Source organism: Lactuca sativa, chromosome 7 (assembly GCF_002870075.4).
Source record: "Lactuca sativa cultivar Salinas chromosome 7, Lsat_Salinas_v11, whole genome shotgun sequence".
NCBI classification, from domain to species: Eukaryota; Viridiplantae; Streptophyta; class Magnoliopsida; order Asterales; family Asteraceae; genus Lactuca; species Lactuca sativa.
The window spans coordinates 186,493,185-186,510,009 of record NC_056629.2 but is presented as its reverse complement, the minus strand read 5'-3'; the positions used below and the strand labels follow the sequence as shown (position 1 = coordinate 186,510,009).

At 35.8% G+C, this 16,825-nt stretch overlaps 1 protein-coding gene across 1 annotated transcript; it reads right to left on the bottom strand.

Moving 5' to 3' along the window:
- Nucleotides 1–2,655, bottom strand: LOC128125894 (putative F-box protein At3g16210). The gene is made up of 2 exons (XM_052765172.1): nucleotides 2,451–2,655; nucleotides 1–1,567 (listed from the first exon to the last, which is right to left on the bottom strand). The coding sequence occupies exon 2, from the start codon at nucleotides 1,565–1,567 to the stop codon at nucleotides 452–454; it is 1,116 nt and encodes a 371-aa protein (XP_052621132.1). The 5' UTR covers nucleotides 2,451–2,655; the 3' UTR covers nucleotides 1–451.
- Nucleotides 2,656–16,825: the final 14,170 nt, after the last annotated feature.

Here is a 16,825-nt window from a genome sequence, read left to right as displayed (position 1 = left end):
TTTAGTCAGGTCTCACAAACAAGTTGAGCCCGAGCCGAGCTCATGTAAAACTTGATGCTTTAAGAACTTGAGGGTTTATTTTAGTCTATTCATAGTTGTGTGCCCAGTTTGCTTGTTTCCAGGTTCTGAATTTTGATGATATGCTGAGTGGTTTAGATGCGCTCATAGCACAGACGCCTACTACGTGCTCGACAAAATGCCAGATCATATATGAAGTTCTAAATGCACTCACATGGAGAAAAATGTGCCTGATGGGCTGGATTTTACAAGTATATTCTGCTTGATGTGATCATCAATCATCAACAATTTTACCCTCAATAATATCTCTTTTATTGGCAAACAAGCAGGAAATTACATATATGTTAATTTATTCACTAAAAAAAAAACTTTTGTACCAATGACAAATACCAAAATGGTAATTAAAATGTTTGAAATTCAAAATGTAATGTTGTTATTTTTTTCTTTCATAGTTCTTCTGTAGTTCCGTTTCAGCAATAGTCTCCCCCATGTCTAACAAATGGAGGGTTTCAACACACTGATAAAAGTTACATAAACTTGAAGCAGCATTGAAGTCGCCTACTCTTGATGACACCCCCGTCTTGAGATTATAAACATGGAGCCCATGAGAGAAAGTATTGAGCAACAAAGCTTGCGGATGCAATTCCAAAACACCTAAAATAAAAAGTTGATCTATTTTCAATTTAAAACCCACAGACCACGAAGCATCTCTCCATACCCGAATCCAACTTTCACTAATTTCACCATTACAAGAAATCAAAGCTAAAGAACCTTGGATGGTTGTTAGTCCCGATGTCGTCCAATTCCGAATGGACATAGGCACTGGAATCATATCAAAAACATGAGTGCTCAAATTGAATGTTAGTATACAACTAATGCATGCGTTTTTCTTTTCTCTTTGATTAATATATGTCACCCAATGCAACACTCCATTGAAAAAAAAGGAATCGTAACGGAAAATCTGAATCTGATTTTGATGTTTAGGGGAAGCAATCTCACACCATGTGCCACTCTTCACAGCATAAACAAATGAATTGTTGCCTTTGACATATGATATCTGGACAACTTTGTAGTCATCACTGATTGGATCGAATCCAAACCCAATCCCTCGCAACGAAAAGGGTTCAGATCTCTGAGGAAATTCAGGCACGATTAGTTTGCGCCTGATTGAAGGGTTCCATAGAATCAAACCTTTTTTAGTCCACAAACAGAAAGTTCCATTACATGAACCAATAGGTGGGCCAGAAGGGAACGGGACTTCTGTTGTTATATCAATGTATCCACGTTTGGGACACAAATACAATGCCAATTCCTCCTCCTCTCCATGTGATGTGTAAAAGAATTCTTGTTGTTTTTCATTTTTGTCATCGCTAATTAGATGAATGAAGTGGATTTTTTTGGGGGATCTAAGAGTGTGCATGCGTATAAAACCATGGGTAGAAATACAAGTATATAACGATTTAGAGAGTGATCTAAATCGGAGGAGGGATTTCGGTGGTAGTCTTGTAAATATTTCAACAATCAAATCTTCGCATAGATAATCCGACATCTGCATTTTTCCAACAAGATAAAAATCAGTTGCAATCAAAAACTAATAAAAAATTATTAAGTAATGAGCATGGTTATATATATATATATATATATATATATATATATATATATATATACACACACACACACAAATATGTTTCTGTCCACATTGTGTCAAAAAGGTGTTGAGTATAAAGTATGTTGGTATTTCTTTACTAGAGTTAAGTCCAAAAAAACATGAAAAGAAAACAAACTACTTCAAATAAAACATATTTATGAGCAAAAACTATGTTGTTATTCTAGGTGTTTATGACTGAATGGTGTCAAATAAAACATCTCGAATATAAACTACATTGATATTTCTCCACTTAAACTAAATCCATAAAAAAAAAATTACATTGCTATTTTAGGTGTCATATTGTAGTAAAAGAATGTAGAATGCTGTAATAGAAAAGAAAATAATCCAAATTAGTAGATGTCATACTTGATATAAGTAGGATGATATTTTCAAATTTGGAAAGAGTATAATGAGTGTCATGTTATAACTATAGTGAACACACTAAACGATAAATTATTTTATTTTATTTGGTTACTGATGCTTCTGATTGAGCAGCATTCATTTCTTGCAAGCTATTATGACATGATTTATTTGTTTTCATGTATAAGGTAATAAGATGAGATGTGGAAACAATAGTTGTTTGTACTTTGTACCAAAAAAAAAAGGTCATGGCTTTGTTTTTCACCGATCCACTAGAAATTCAAGTTTCAGCCTTAAGAACTAAAAGCATAAATCAGAATTACACATGAAAAATAAAACATGATTTATGTTCTTTAATCAAAAGACAGAGTTTCCCAATCATGAAACTTATCTATCATTCAATTAAAGCAAAAACAGAAGTTACCTCGAGTAGGAGAATTAAGAAACCGAAAACAGCAAATTCGGCCTTGGTGAGAAGTGAGAACTGGGATAAAGAGGAGAGGAGAGCGAAAATCTTGACAAAATCCGATCGATCGATTGATACTTTGATAGGCGTGATTCTATGAAGAAAGAAGGGATTTTAATCATGAATTCGTGATTATCGGATTACAACGTTTTTCTGTTCCATATATTTCTCCATCAGCTTTTTTTTTTGTTCTACGCCTTTGGACTGCCAAAATCAACAGTGGGCCGACCCTTACACATATATTGATATTTTGCATTATGTGAATTTAGACCATAACATCCTAAGTTCCTAACAAACATATCAAAAATTCAAAACATTTTATAAGTTATTGAATACAACAACAATTAAGATTAAATTTAATTCTAATATCTAAGTTTTAATTTTATCTTTTCAGTCACGTTATTTTCTTGATGACTCCTGTGCAGCACCGACCAAAAAAGTAGTTGTAACCTCAACATCATTACTGAAAGCCAAAATCGTAATAAAAATGCATCGAAAATCAAAATGTAATTTTATGTTTTCTTCGTTTCAAAAAATGTTTCACTAATAAAATTTTACGTAGAGTTGAAGCAGCATTGATTCGAGTACTCTTGATTGATGGCACCCGCGTCTTGGGATTAAAAAAACATAGAGTTGTTGAAAATAAGTATTGAGCAACAAATCACCATTACTAGTCAGTTGTGGTTGCAATTGCAAAGCTCCTATAACATAATGTTCATCTGTATTCATTTTAAAAGCCACAGACCACGAAGCATCTCTCCATACCCAAATCCAATTTACACATAACTCCTGTCGACGAGAAATCAAAGCTAAAGAACCTTTGATGGTTGTTAGTCCCATCGCTAACCAATGCTAAGTGGGTGCAACCTATCCAATTTTCATTCATGTTGTTTTTTTGATGACTCTTCTCGACAACTTAACAAAGGCGTACATAGCTAAAACAGCCTAGCTCGGTGTACAACAATCCTGAAAGCCATACGGGAAATATCTCAGTAACAACAACCACCATAATCTCAACAACACAGACTATAGGGTCTAACATCCTACAATCCATAAGTCAACAACACATGGGGCAAGAAAAGATGAAGAAGCTTTGAATATATATATATATATATATATATATATATATATATATATATATATATATATATATATATATATATAACGTCCCAAAATTACCGAATAAAATTTTAACATTAAATAAGTCAAAACCATTGATGCATTATCTCAAAAGATGATTAGAGTAAAAGTATTATCAAAACATTAGAGTAATATCATAAATAAACATTGCGAAATAAATATTCAGAGGATGCAGTGTGATCAAATCGGGGTCTTCTGTTTAACACTGAAAGTACCTGGAAATGTTTAAACTACAAAACCATAAGCACAAATGAAACATCCCAAAATTGAAGACCAAAAATTTCATTTTAGTAATAGTAAAACCATCATCCAAAACGTGTTCATAAAACCTTAAAAGAAAATAAGAGTATATCTATCATTCTTCTCAATACATCAAAGTCAAATAAAAGGAGGTCGTGGTGTGTGTAATGCGATCATCCCGAGTTTTCCCCTTCAATTCGGAAGTACCTGAAACATAAACTGAAAACCGTAAGCATGAAGCTTAGTGACTTCCCCAAACACCTTATAACATACATATTAACATACGATGGGCCATGCCCGACAACCATCGGGCCTCGCCCGGCATCGAGCCCTACTTGGAACAGACCTGTCAGAACATGATGGTAAAAGATCTCACAATCATCCTGAAACACATATCTTTTATTGGAACCATGACCACCTTGCACCTTGCGGCTGAGAGCATCGACCACCACATTGGCCTTCCCCGGATGGTAAAGGATCTCACAATCATAATCCTTCACCACATCCAACCACCTACGTTGTCTCATGTTCAAATTCGGCTAATCCATCAAATACCTCATTCTCTTGTGATCTGTGTAGATAGTACAATGGACCCTATAGAGGTAGTGTCGCCAAATATTGAGGGAAAACACCACAACCCTCAACTCCAAATCATGTGTAGGATAATTCGCCTCATGAGGCTTCAGCTGCCTCGAAGTGTAAGCAGTAATGAGACCCCTTTACATCAGAACTGCACCCAAACCCGTGATCGACGCATCACAATAAACCATAATATCCTCAAACACCCTCTGGAAGGGTCAGAATTGACGCCTCACACAACTTCTGCGTTAAGGTCTCAAAAGCTGCCTACTACTTAGGCCCCAACGAAATGTAATGGTCTTCTTCGTCAATCGAGTCAATGGAACCGCTATATTGGAGAAATCCTAAATGAATCTCCGATTGTAACCTGCCAAACCAAAGAAACTCTGAATCTCAGATGGAGACTTCAGAACTTCCCATCTCATCACCGCCTCAACCTTGGGCGAATCGATCGGAATACTGTTTTGGTTGACAAGGTTCCCCAGAAACTACACCTCGCATAACAAAAACTCACACTTGAAGAACATCACATACAATCTCTCCCTCCTTAAGGTCTCCAATACCTACCTCAGAAGCTCCTCATGCAGCTCCTTAGTCATAGAATAGACTAGGATGCCATCGATAAAAAAAATCATAGACCGATCCAACATAGGTCCGCATATGCGATTCATGATATCCATGAATGAGGTTGGAGAATTGGTGAGCCCAAAGGGCATCACCATGAAATCATAATGACCATAATAAGTTCAGAAGGCCGTCTTCTACGTATCCTCCTCTCTGACTCTCATCTGATGATAACCCGAATGTAGATTAGTCTTGGAAAACCAAGATGCACCCTAAAGTTGGTCAAATAAATCGTTAATCCTCGGAAGTGGACAACGGTTCTTCACCATTTTCTTATTCATCTCCCGGTAATTGATACACATCCAATGTGATCCATCCTTTTTCTTCACAAACAAGATCGACGCTCCCTATGGCGAACTACTCGGCCGAATAAATTCTTTGTCTAATAGCTCTCGCAACTGTGTAGACAACTCCTGCATCTCTAAGGGAGCTAATCAATAAGGTGCTTTGGCTATCGAAGCCACACCAAGAACCATGTCAATCCAAAACTCCACATGTCTCTTTAGAGGTACTCCAGGAAAATCATCCGGGAACACATCTTGATACTCCCGAACAATTGGAACATTAACCACAGTCTCTTTACCCTTTTCTCGAGTATCCATAACATAGGAAACAAATCCAGAATCACCAACTCTCCCCCACTTAAGTCCCGGATACACACCAACTACTGTTCGCAATCAATCATTTCCCCATTGGGGCTCTACCAATCCATCTCCAAAATAACCTTGCTCTCATCCAGGGGAATAACAACCAAATTGATCGGATTCCGCTCGCTGAACAACTCCAAGACACAACCCCGATGAATCCTAGATACTCGTACAGGACAATCGTCGGCAGTATCAACCTCTAGTCTACAATCCAGCTCCCCCGGAGCATCGACAAACCTCTTGCTATGGTCAAGAGATTCAAAGGGTCGGGTAGCCCTTAAATCAAACAATACCAAAGTAGAGATACCGTTCACAATGAACGATCCTAAAACAAACCACACAGATATAAGCAGAAAATCAACATAAATAAAGAGATAAGGAGAAGATACATACCAGCCACTACATCTGGTGATGTACAAGCCTCCTCGGTTGTCAGCTGGAAAGCCCTACTCCTCACAACATGTGCCTCTTCCTTGTTCTGCCGGCCATCTGCAATCCACAAGGTTGTCGGAGCAGGTACTGCAACTGGTCCTACTGCTGCTAAACTTGGGCAATTGGCCTTCTTATGGCCCCTCTGATTGAAATGAAAGCAAATCAGAATAACTACCTGGGTGGTGGTGGTGTAAGTGCAACCCTTCTGAAATGACCCGTTGTACCGCACTTGAAGCAGCCAAAACCACCCACCCTGCACGCCCCATTGTGCATCTTACCGCACTCATTGTAGCGGCTTTGGCCCTACTGGCCCCTCGTCCTCGAGTCAAAAACCTTGGGCCTCTTTCCTGAACCCTCTAAGCTTTGAACCTAATCCAATTTCCTCTTCCTCACCATCTCCAAGTCAATCTCCCTCACTCTGTCTCACGTTATCATATTCTCTAATGTCCTGAAACTGGATCGACTCACAAACTGTCGAATATCGTTCCTCAAAATCGCGTGGTACCTCGCCTTCATCATCTCCTTATATGCCACATACTACGGAACTAATAACACCCTCTCATGGAACATAGTAATGATCTTTGCTACCGTCTCAGTAGTCTGGCAAAGGTCCTAAAACTCCCTAGCCAACTGCTGGACCTCAATCACAAGTGAAAACTCAGCCAGAAATCTCGCCATAAAATCCTCCAAAGTCATCAACTTAATCGCCTCACCTCCCAAGGCGTGCCCAACCTCCTCCCACCAGTCTCGATCTTTGTCCTTCAGAAGACAGGATGCAATGCGGACCTTTGCCTCTTCATGACAAAGGCTAGATTGAAAGATGTTCCCGACGTCTGCTAACCAACGCCTACTTATAATCGGGTCCTTCTTCCCGAAGACTTTCGGGGCTCCACATGCTCGAAACTCATAGAATGTCAAAGTGCGATCTCCCATCATCGTCACCATCTCATAATGAATCATCACCAACTTGGAAAGCTTTTGGAGGTATAAAGCTCTTAACGTGATGGTTCACTTTGATAGTGTTGGATTAGTGTCTAAGTCCATAACTATTTTGGTATGTACTTGACCCGATAGTGCATGGTCTTTTTGGGTTGCCTTCACCAAAGCAACTTGATAGGATGAATAATGGATAGAAAGGATTAAATATGATTTATTAATATATTATGAGAATAATATATTAAAAGAGAAATCATATTGTTTAATTAATATTAGTCAAGAATTAATAAGAATTGAGTTTGTGACTAAAAGACATTAATTAAACTAAGGGACTAGAACTGTTAATTGTATTATAGTTGAATATTGAGCTAATGGACTTCATATTAAAGGGGTGGACGAATTCTATGGGGAAACCCATTAGAAATCGTCCTAGGGCCTTTAAGAAAGGAGTCCATGGGTTGCTTAGGGCTTAAGCATCCAAATTAGGGTTTCCTTGTTAGATAACCCTAATAGCCTCACTATTTAAAGAACCCTTATGCCCCAAAAACGTGGTGAACAAGATCCTTAGGGTTTCCACACGTTTTGGGCAGCCTCCTTCTCTTCTCTTCTTCATCCTCTTGCTCTTGGTGTTTGTGAACCATTAGAGGAGTGATATTTGTGACTCTAAGCTTTCTAAAGTCATTACAAGGAGGAATTGTGATTGTTATTGCTACATAACAATCAAGGTAATATTTAAACCCATTCTTATGTTAGTATGATTACTTGTATGCTAGAACTAGGGTTTATAGTCTTGGATGAATTGTATGTACAATAGAGAAACCTAGATCCAAACATTAGGGTTTGTATGAGCACATAGGATGTTCTTATGGCCAAAACCCATCGGTGGTATCAGAGCCTTGATTGGTTTCTATTGTATTGATGCCTTGTATGTTTGTTCAAGTTGCAAAATCGAGTTTTGAGCACCCTGTCTGATGAACTCGGCGAGTACCATAGTGTACTCGGCGAGTAGGCCTCAACTCAGCGAGTCCAGTGTGGTACTCGGCGAGTTCGAGCGTCAGATGGAGCTATTTTCGGGATTTCTTGTTGTTTTACTCATGGATACTTGCCTTATCTGTTTTAGACAGTGGCGGACCGTAAGAGGGGCCAAGGGGGGCCATGGCCTCCCCGCTTTTAAGGCTGCTAATACCATTATATGTATAGTTTCTGTATGAAATAACTTCGATAATCAGTTTGGCCCCCTGTTTTAAGTTCACAACTAAATGTAATACAGTATCATTTACAAAATTTAGTGATTATCTAAGAATCTAAATAACACATTACGTTAACCACACATCCGAATACATATCCAAAAATCATTAATAAAACATCCGAAAATCACTGATAAAATAAAAATAAAAATCGTATTTTATTTGGAAATAAGAAAACAAGGAAACCATATTTCAAATGTACGCAACTCTTAACGCAAAATTTGAGTCTATCAAAACAAAAAACCTAGAAGATTCTAATTTCCATAAAAAGTCCAGATCTCACCGTAGATAATGCCACCCAAATGCATCTACTCCACCGGAATCTATCGCTGAACTTTCGCTTCTCCGTTTCTGTATCCTCTTTGTTGGTTTCCGGGCTTTTCCCTTCTTCCGACGCTTATCTCTCCTCTCGCCGGTCGCCGCATCACCCTCTCCGGTCTCCTCTCCGTCCCAGTAAGTTGTAACAATAATTCTTCCCTTTTTCGCTCTCTTTCTTACCCAGTTTTTGTTTCTTTTATTTTGTTTCTCTCTCTTGTTTATATTATGATATAGAATATGAGAAGGTGGAGTGTGATCATAGATGTATGATACAGGCTAAACTCTATACTGACAACTATGATTTGATTAATTGAAAATATGTCCTTTTTTTAATGAATCATATAAATTATATTTGTATTTAAAGTGTAAAACAAAAGAATAAATGTATTTATTAATATAAAATGGACTAATAGATATGTGATTTCATTTAAAGTGTGATGTAATAATAAAAATAAGTTTATGTAGCTTATAGTTTTATCAAAAATTAGTTGTTAATTTATTTTATTATTTCTTAACTAATAGTTAATTTCATTATTTATCGTACATATCAACATGAGAACACACTCTACTATTGATTGATTTTTTAGTAGTTATATTATTTAAACTATATGTCATAATTTTGAATCAAAATTTTCATGTTTATATAGTTTGTTTTGAAGTTTGATTTCGGCCCCCGAAGATATAACGTTTGTGTTCCGCCCCTGGTTTTAGATCTTTAAAATCCGATTTTATGCATATTTATGAGTATATCCTTGATTAAACAAAAGGTAATTACCAATTGATTAGATAATAACTTCCTTATATGATTATAGTTGATTATTTGTATTAATTGGGTAACTTATTTTGCAAGAAATTGAAATTAGGTCAAATATAGATAATGATGAAATTAATTGTTTAATTTATATTATTTGTTATTTGATCCTTGTGTTATGAAAAGTTTTAATTTTCCCCTTTAGGTTTTATAGTTTAAATTTGAACTCAAAGTTTTGTTTTGAAATTTAAATGGTTGAAACCCTAATGTTTTTGAAAAGGTTTCAAAACTTGCCCTCAAGTTTTGGAATTTAAATTTTGATTAAAAGTTTAATTTTGATGTATATTTAAATTCTAAACCCTAATGTTTTAAAATGTTTCAAAAACTTGCCCTCAAGTTTTGGAATTTAAAAGTTGATTAAAGGTTTAATTTAGGAATGTTAAATTCTAAAACCCTAGTATTGTTTTGAAAAGTTCAAATCACACCCTTATGGTTTAATTAATTAATTAAGGTGTATAATTAAAAGAGATTTAATAAATCCATATAGTTTTTGGTTTACAATTGAATTAAAAGTATAATTATTAAATTTGACCACATATTATTTTAAAAGTGTAAAATACACCCTATACTATATATATCATTAAAAGTCTAATATTATATATGTATGAGTAAAAGTCAGTCTTACCGTTAGTAGGCCTCATTCACGAAGCTGGTCTATAAGGGGTGTTTAAGGAAATTGCCTATAAAATGGCGATTGAATGGGTATCCACTCTTACCCACCGCACTCTTGACTAGTGGAGGGTCGTTAGCCGAATGGGTAGGATAGGACAGAAACCTTTCGTTATAAGTATAATGAAGTACAAAAGTAACTAAATGTTTTACAAATTCCCAATCTTAGTTACTTTAGGCAAAAGTGAATTGATGCAATTCCATGAAATTACGCTTTGTACCCTTGCAAAGACGTTAGTGGAGCGTGTGTGGTTCACCGGCACACTAAATGGTTCTAAGCAAAGGTAGCAAAGGGTGACTCAATGTTTGTCATAGTTCGGTGAAGCATGTGTGGTTAACCGGCACATCGAATAGGTGATTGTAACATGTGAGGGCACCATGTAAGTTTGTATGGTTATTCACATCCGCTTTGTGATCCTTGGTTGCCCAGTCACAAACTAGAGGGGCATATCGAGATTTAAACATGCCATTGAAAAGTTTAATGAATCTCAAAGGATCTAGGAGTTTTCAAAATATTTAAAACTTAATCGGTTTTCTTTTTTCATGGTGGAAAATTAGTGAATCGTCTTTCACTTACCTTCAAATGTTCTGCAATTTGGGTTACGGCATCCCTCTCCCGAGTTGTGGAATATTGTGTTGGGTCCTAGCCTTAGTATCTCATTTGGGTGATTTATTAAGGACTAAATCTATCAACTAACTTGAATTTATTTTTCTCCCGTTTTATAGATATCAAAGTACGACAACTATGGTCTTCCCAAATCCCGTGGAACAAGCATTCCACATGAAGATGATATTCCACGATTCGATCGAGGAACAAGAAATCATGCTTCACTTCCTCCACCTCCTCCAATCATTCTCCCTAACCCACAAGATCAAAGAATTGAAAGGTTCAGTGTCACTAAAGCCCTATTGGAAATGAAACATGAAGATGATAAACCCGTGTGTGCCCACGTTCTAGGAATGAAATCACACATCGATAGATTGATAATGTTTGGTGCGTCATTCCCTGATAAGTTGGTTGTGAACTGGGTCCTGCAGTCACTTCCCGAATCATATAATGAGTTCAAAAGAAAGTATTATATGATGGATCATGACGAAAACCTCATTAACCTAACTTACATGCTCATTGCTACTGAATCAGAAATGACTTGGCAAAGCAATGGAGCGTATTTGTTGGGAAAGTCAACCAACCATGCTTCCGATGACGTTCTAGGAGAACCGACCTGCGTTTGCTGCCAAGAGAAAGGGCGTTGGATACAAGTCTGCCCTAAGAGCCTGAAGTGTCCAGAAGATGGGAGAGTCAAAGAGTATGGCTGTGCTTCAGGTAAAATCCACTATCTAACTCCATTAAGCTCCTATTCGTTGATTCTTAATACATAATGTGATGAGATTAAATTTGAATGTTTTGCAGGATCAGTGAAAAGAGAAGAAGCTTGATGGAAAAGCAAGATGAGTCTAATCACAATGAAATGGATCTCGATCGCATGGACTTGAAGATTAGATTTTGAGCTTAGAAAGTTATGATAGAATTGTTAGGAATATTTGACTACATAGTTTTTCAGTTGATTTTGCATTGTAAGGACAAATGTTTTCCGCTGCTTTTATGAATAAAATAAATTTTGATTTGACTTATTTATTTATTTATTTATTTCCTTGCAATGAAATCGTTATGAAAAATTAATGTTTGCATATTTCTACAACGAATGGATAAGATTCTTAATTATGTTAATAGTGGAAATGTCAAGAATTTACCAAATAGGAAGAGTTTCTCATCGCCCAAGTTTCAATTAGACAGAAACTTGGAATCATGCAACTTGGTTGCACGATGAATGAGAAATTGCATATTTGGAAATTAGACTAATTCGTTGACAAAGTGTCAAGTGAATGAGTAGGAGATCGAGTACACAAAGTCGTGTGTTGATCAAGTCCACCACAAGGGTAACAAAGATATTCGTCATGATTTACTAAAGGATTAGTAAATATGATTATATTTATAAGATTAAGTGTAATTCTGAATTGATTGAAAAAGGTTTAAATCAATAGCAGAACGAATAAAGGAGTCAAGTAGGCAGAAAGATAAAAGTTTCTCTATTCTAAGAAGAATGGAGAGTACCTTTTATACTTTATGATATGTCTTAATGATTAAGATCCATATTTCATTGTGATCTATTTATTTAGTCTTTTGAAGTCGTAATTGTAATCATCAAGAAGTAGATTAATGCTAAGGTTGTGTTGGTTGTAATCTTTTAGATGGTGAAATGGTATTTCTAATCTTTTGAAGTTGTATTAAGATGTAATGTACTTTGTAACACTTATTTTGATATGAATGGGATCTGATTTGTTATATTATTTTGATATGAAACAAATTTCACAGAAACAGATTTCAAAGTAGGATACTAAAGTAGAATCAAAGTAGGATGATAAAATAGAAATTGTTTTGACCAATTTACCCTTGGATTTGCAGTTTTGTTAAAACATATTTCATAGAAACAGATTTCAAAGTAGGATGATAAAATAGAAATTATTTTGACCAATTTACCCTTGGATTTGAAGTTTTGGTAAAACAAATTTCATAGAAACAGATTTCAAAGTAGGATGCTAAAAATAGAAATTATTTTGACCAATTTACCCTTGGATTTGTAGTTTTGGTAAAAACAAATTTCATAGAAACAGATTTCAAAGTAGGATGCACATTAATAGAAACAATTGTACTACAAAATACCCTTAACACATTAATCAACATAACCTTGAAGCAGGTTATGACAAAAATACCCCTTAACTAGTATCATAATAGCATTACATCATTTAGTAGTAAGGTAGCATAGTTACATGACAAAAGACTTAAGGTTTGTTACCAATTCCATGCAAAAGACTAAAAGTTTGTGTTAGATGACAAAAGATACTAGTAGTAAACAAGCACATCATTCTAAAGTTACTGGCTTGTTTTGACTACAACTAATCCCTCCTTTGGGGATAAATTTCTTACTTAGACCAATCTCGGTTATACGTTCTGAAACTTTCCTCTTTCGCACATGCATCTTTCTAATTCTTGAAGCTCTGGGAGCTTGAACAGGAGCTTCAACAGGATCTTGAACAGGAGCTTCAACAAGAGCTTCAACAAGTTCTTGTACATGTTCTTGAACGGGTTCTTGTCTAGGTTCTTGTACAGGTACATGTCCACTTCCACTTCCACTTGTACTTCCCCTTCCACTTGTAATTCCCCTTCCTGAGAAAACAAACTAGTATTAGTTTCCAATTACATAGAACTACACTAAATAAATTCATTTTTACCTTTTCCTAGACAACTTGATTTCTTGTATCCAATGCCTCTGCAATTACTACACTTTTGCAACCCTTTTGCACGTGATATTGTATGCGTCTTTTTACCAGTACCTTCAAATGCTGACTTATCCTTTGTTCGTTTAACCTTTGGTTTGCCTGGTAGTTTTTTTATTTTATTTTATTTTTTTTGGAGGTAAAGGCTTTTGATAAATTGTTTTCGGCCACATTGGACTACCATTTAAAGGGTGGACATTGTAAGATTAGCTTGAAAGGAAACTTTGTTTGCTAAAACAAGGTGCCACATATGACTCTACATTATGATTCAGGTATGCAATTGCAGCCAAGCCATGCAAGCATGGGATACCTCTCAACTGCCAACTTCTACATTCACATATCCTTCTGATTAGATCTAAATCAAATGCATCATTACCAAATCTTACTTCAAATTGTTGATTACCACTTGGATAAACTCCCCAAAATCTAAAAGAAAAGGTAAGTTAACACCCCAAATCAAATCAATCATTAGCTAATGTAAATTTAAAACATTATGTTACTCACCTTTGAGTTATATTATTATCTTTTAACTCCTTTCTAATTGTTGGTTAAATATCCAAATCCCACTCTTCAGCCATGATCCTTTGATTATACATCCTCTCCATGGCCTAAACCCTTATTTCTTCCAACATTGTGATGATCGACTTTCTTCTAGCATCCCTGATTGCATTATTAAAACTATCTAAGACACCATTTTCCATAGCATCACAGTTCCTAGCTCCCTTCTACAAAGAAAGCCTTTGACCAATATTTTGGTTCCCTTTCAATAAGATGATCATAGGTATTGGGGTTTAATTTCTTAATTCCATCCATGGCTTCTTCAAACTGTGGTATAGTGGTACTACTTACGGCAGCCCAAAACAATTTTTTGTAATGTTCACCATCAAACTTCTTCTTAAAATTAGCATATATGTGCCTAGCACATTGCCTATGCTCAACTTTTGGAATCCTTTCTTTCACAACTTCTAACAATCCCTGTCAAAATTAAAACATGTTGGTGAATGTAAAACTTAATATTAAAAAATTAAAAAGTAAAAAGCATAAAGCAAAAAGAAACCAATCTAATACCTTATGTTCATCTGAAATGATAGTAAGTCCACTACCATTTCCCCCTCCAAGGTCATCCATGAGAATGTCAAGAAACCACTTGCAATAAACTTTATTCTCAACATTTACCACAGCCCACGTGATAGGGTAGATGTTGTTATTCGCATCTCTACCCATTACTACAAGAAGCTCACCCTTACACAAGCCTTTCAATTAGCAGCCATCTACACAAATCACCTTTCTACATCCCTCTATCCAACCGTCCCTAACACCTTTGAAGCAGACATAGTACTTTGAAAAATATATAGTTGAGTCAGGCATGATGTCCACATCCATTCTTACCGTAAACCCTGGGTTATACCTCATAATCTCCTCACCATAATGCTACAACCTTCCATAATGCTCAACCAAAGTACCTTTAATCTTAATCAATGAAAACCTTCTTGCATTTCTACACTGCCTTAAACTAACATTAATATTAAATTTTTTGGAAATTTTAGCTTTCATTTTTCTTAAGCTCATTTTTGGTCTTTTTAATATTTCATTAACAAAATGCTTCCCAATCCACCTATAATTCTCAATTGCTCCAAGTTTGAATGACCTGGAGCAATTGTGATCATCTTTCAGTGACTTAATTTGAAAAGAATGTTCGTCCTTCATCCAAGTGGCCCAGAGTCTAAATGGACATTTATGTGTTGTACCTTTGCTACATTTAGCTAACAACCTGTTCTTATCACTTTTTTCATACCATAAACTGTATCCATGTCTAACAACATAATTACCCAATAAACATTTAAGTTCATCGGGGTCAAAAAACTTCATACCTAGTATAGGAACCATCTTCTTCCAATTTTGGTTTGGATCATGGACGGGATACATTAGTTTCACATCAACTTCTTCGTTTGTTGCATATGTGTTGGAACCATCTTCTGATTTCTTGTTAGGACAAAGGGCATTAAGAAATGAATCATCAAGTGGTTTCTTACTTGACACCACTTCATCCTCTTCATGGTCAGGTAAAATCGCATCCGAAAATGTAGAATCATCAACTTCGTCTTCATCCTCTACAACCGAATCATATTCATCAGGATTCTCCTGCTCGATCCAATCGAAAATGGGTTAATTGTACTGATCAATGTACACATTAATTCTTTTTTCTTGGCTTCCATTACCAACCTCAAGGAACTCTCTGTAATCTCCTTCATTTTGAATTACTCCTAACCCTTCACTCAACCATTCATGTGGAAGATAGTAGTAAACATCCTTGCAGTTGATATTCTTTGTGAGCTTTTCAAGGAATGTAATGAAATCTGAAAATACCATAGCATTGAAGTTGACATCTCGTACAGATGCAATTTCTGGGTTGAAATATACAAGGGGGTTGGGGAAAATACACCATTATAGTGGACATCCACGATGAGGGATGATCCCTTCGTCATTACAGTCGAAGAAATAGAAATCGATTTCAATTGCAAATGTTCGATATTGAGAAAGGGGAACGACGGAATGAAAGCGGTGGGTTATTTTGTTTATGAGCCCTAATTCCAATTACCATTCATATAATGTGTCAAAAATGCTAAGTAATTTCATTTAATGCCACGTAATACAACATAATGCCACGTAATATACCAAATCAGGAAAAACCTATGATCATCGGTCATATCACCTTAATAAGTACATGTCAAACAAGTTCAATTGGCAAATGTATACGAAAAAAAACATTGTTACCTTAATGTGTACAGACCCTAAACTACGTTACCTTTCTATTTCATTAACCCAAACTAAAAACGTTCATGAAATCATCTTAAACCGGTCATAAAAAGACAGACCTAAGGAACTAACAAAAAGTTGTAGTGGGACTAGTCCGATCCTAAAACAGAGGCTAGAAAAAAAACCGGTATTTGTGAGAATATTTATTTTATTTTATGTGATTGTTTTCCTTGATGGAAATTCGCAGTTTCATCCGTATATGACGTTTGCTACTAATGAGCTATTTGGGATTAACTCATTAAAAGCTCGACTCGAGCCGAATTAAACGAGTTCGAGCTTAGTTTCAGCCTCATTTATTAAACGAGCTCGAGCCTAAGTTTCATCTTTCAAACTCGATTAGGCTCGCGAGCCTAAACAAGCAAATGCAAATTTATATAATATATGTTTTAATTTTAATTTAATATATTAATTTGTAACTAATAATTAAATAGTAAATATCAAATAATTATAAACAAACTTTTTATCAAGCTTAAAAACAAAAATGAGCTTGATATTTGACTATTAGCTAGGCCGAGCTCAGTCGCATTTAGTCAGGTC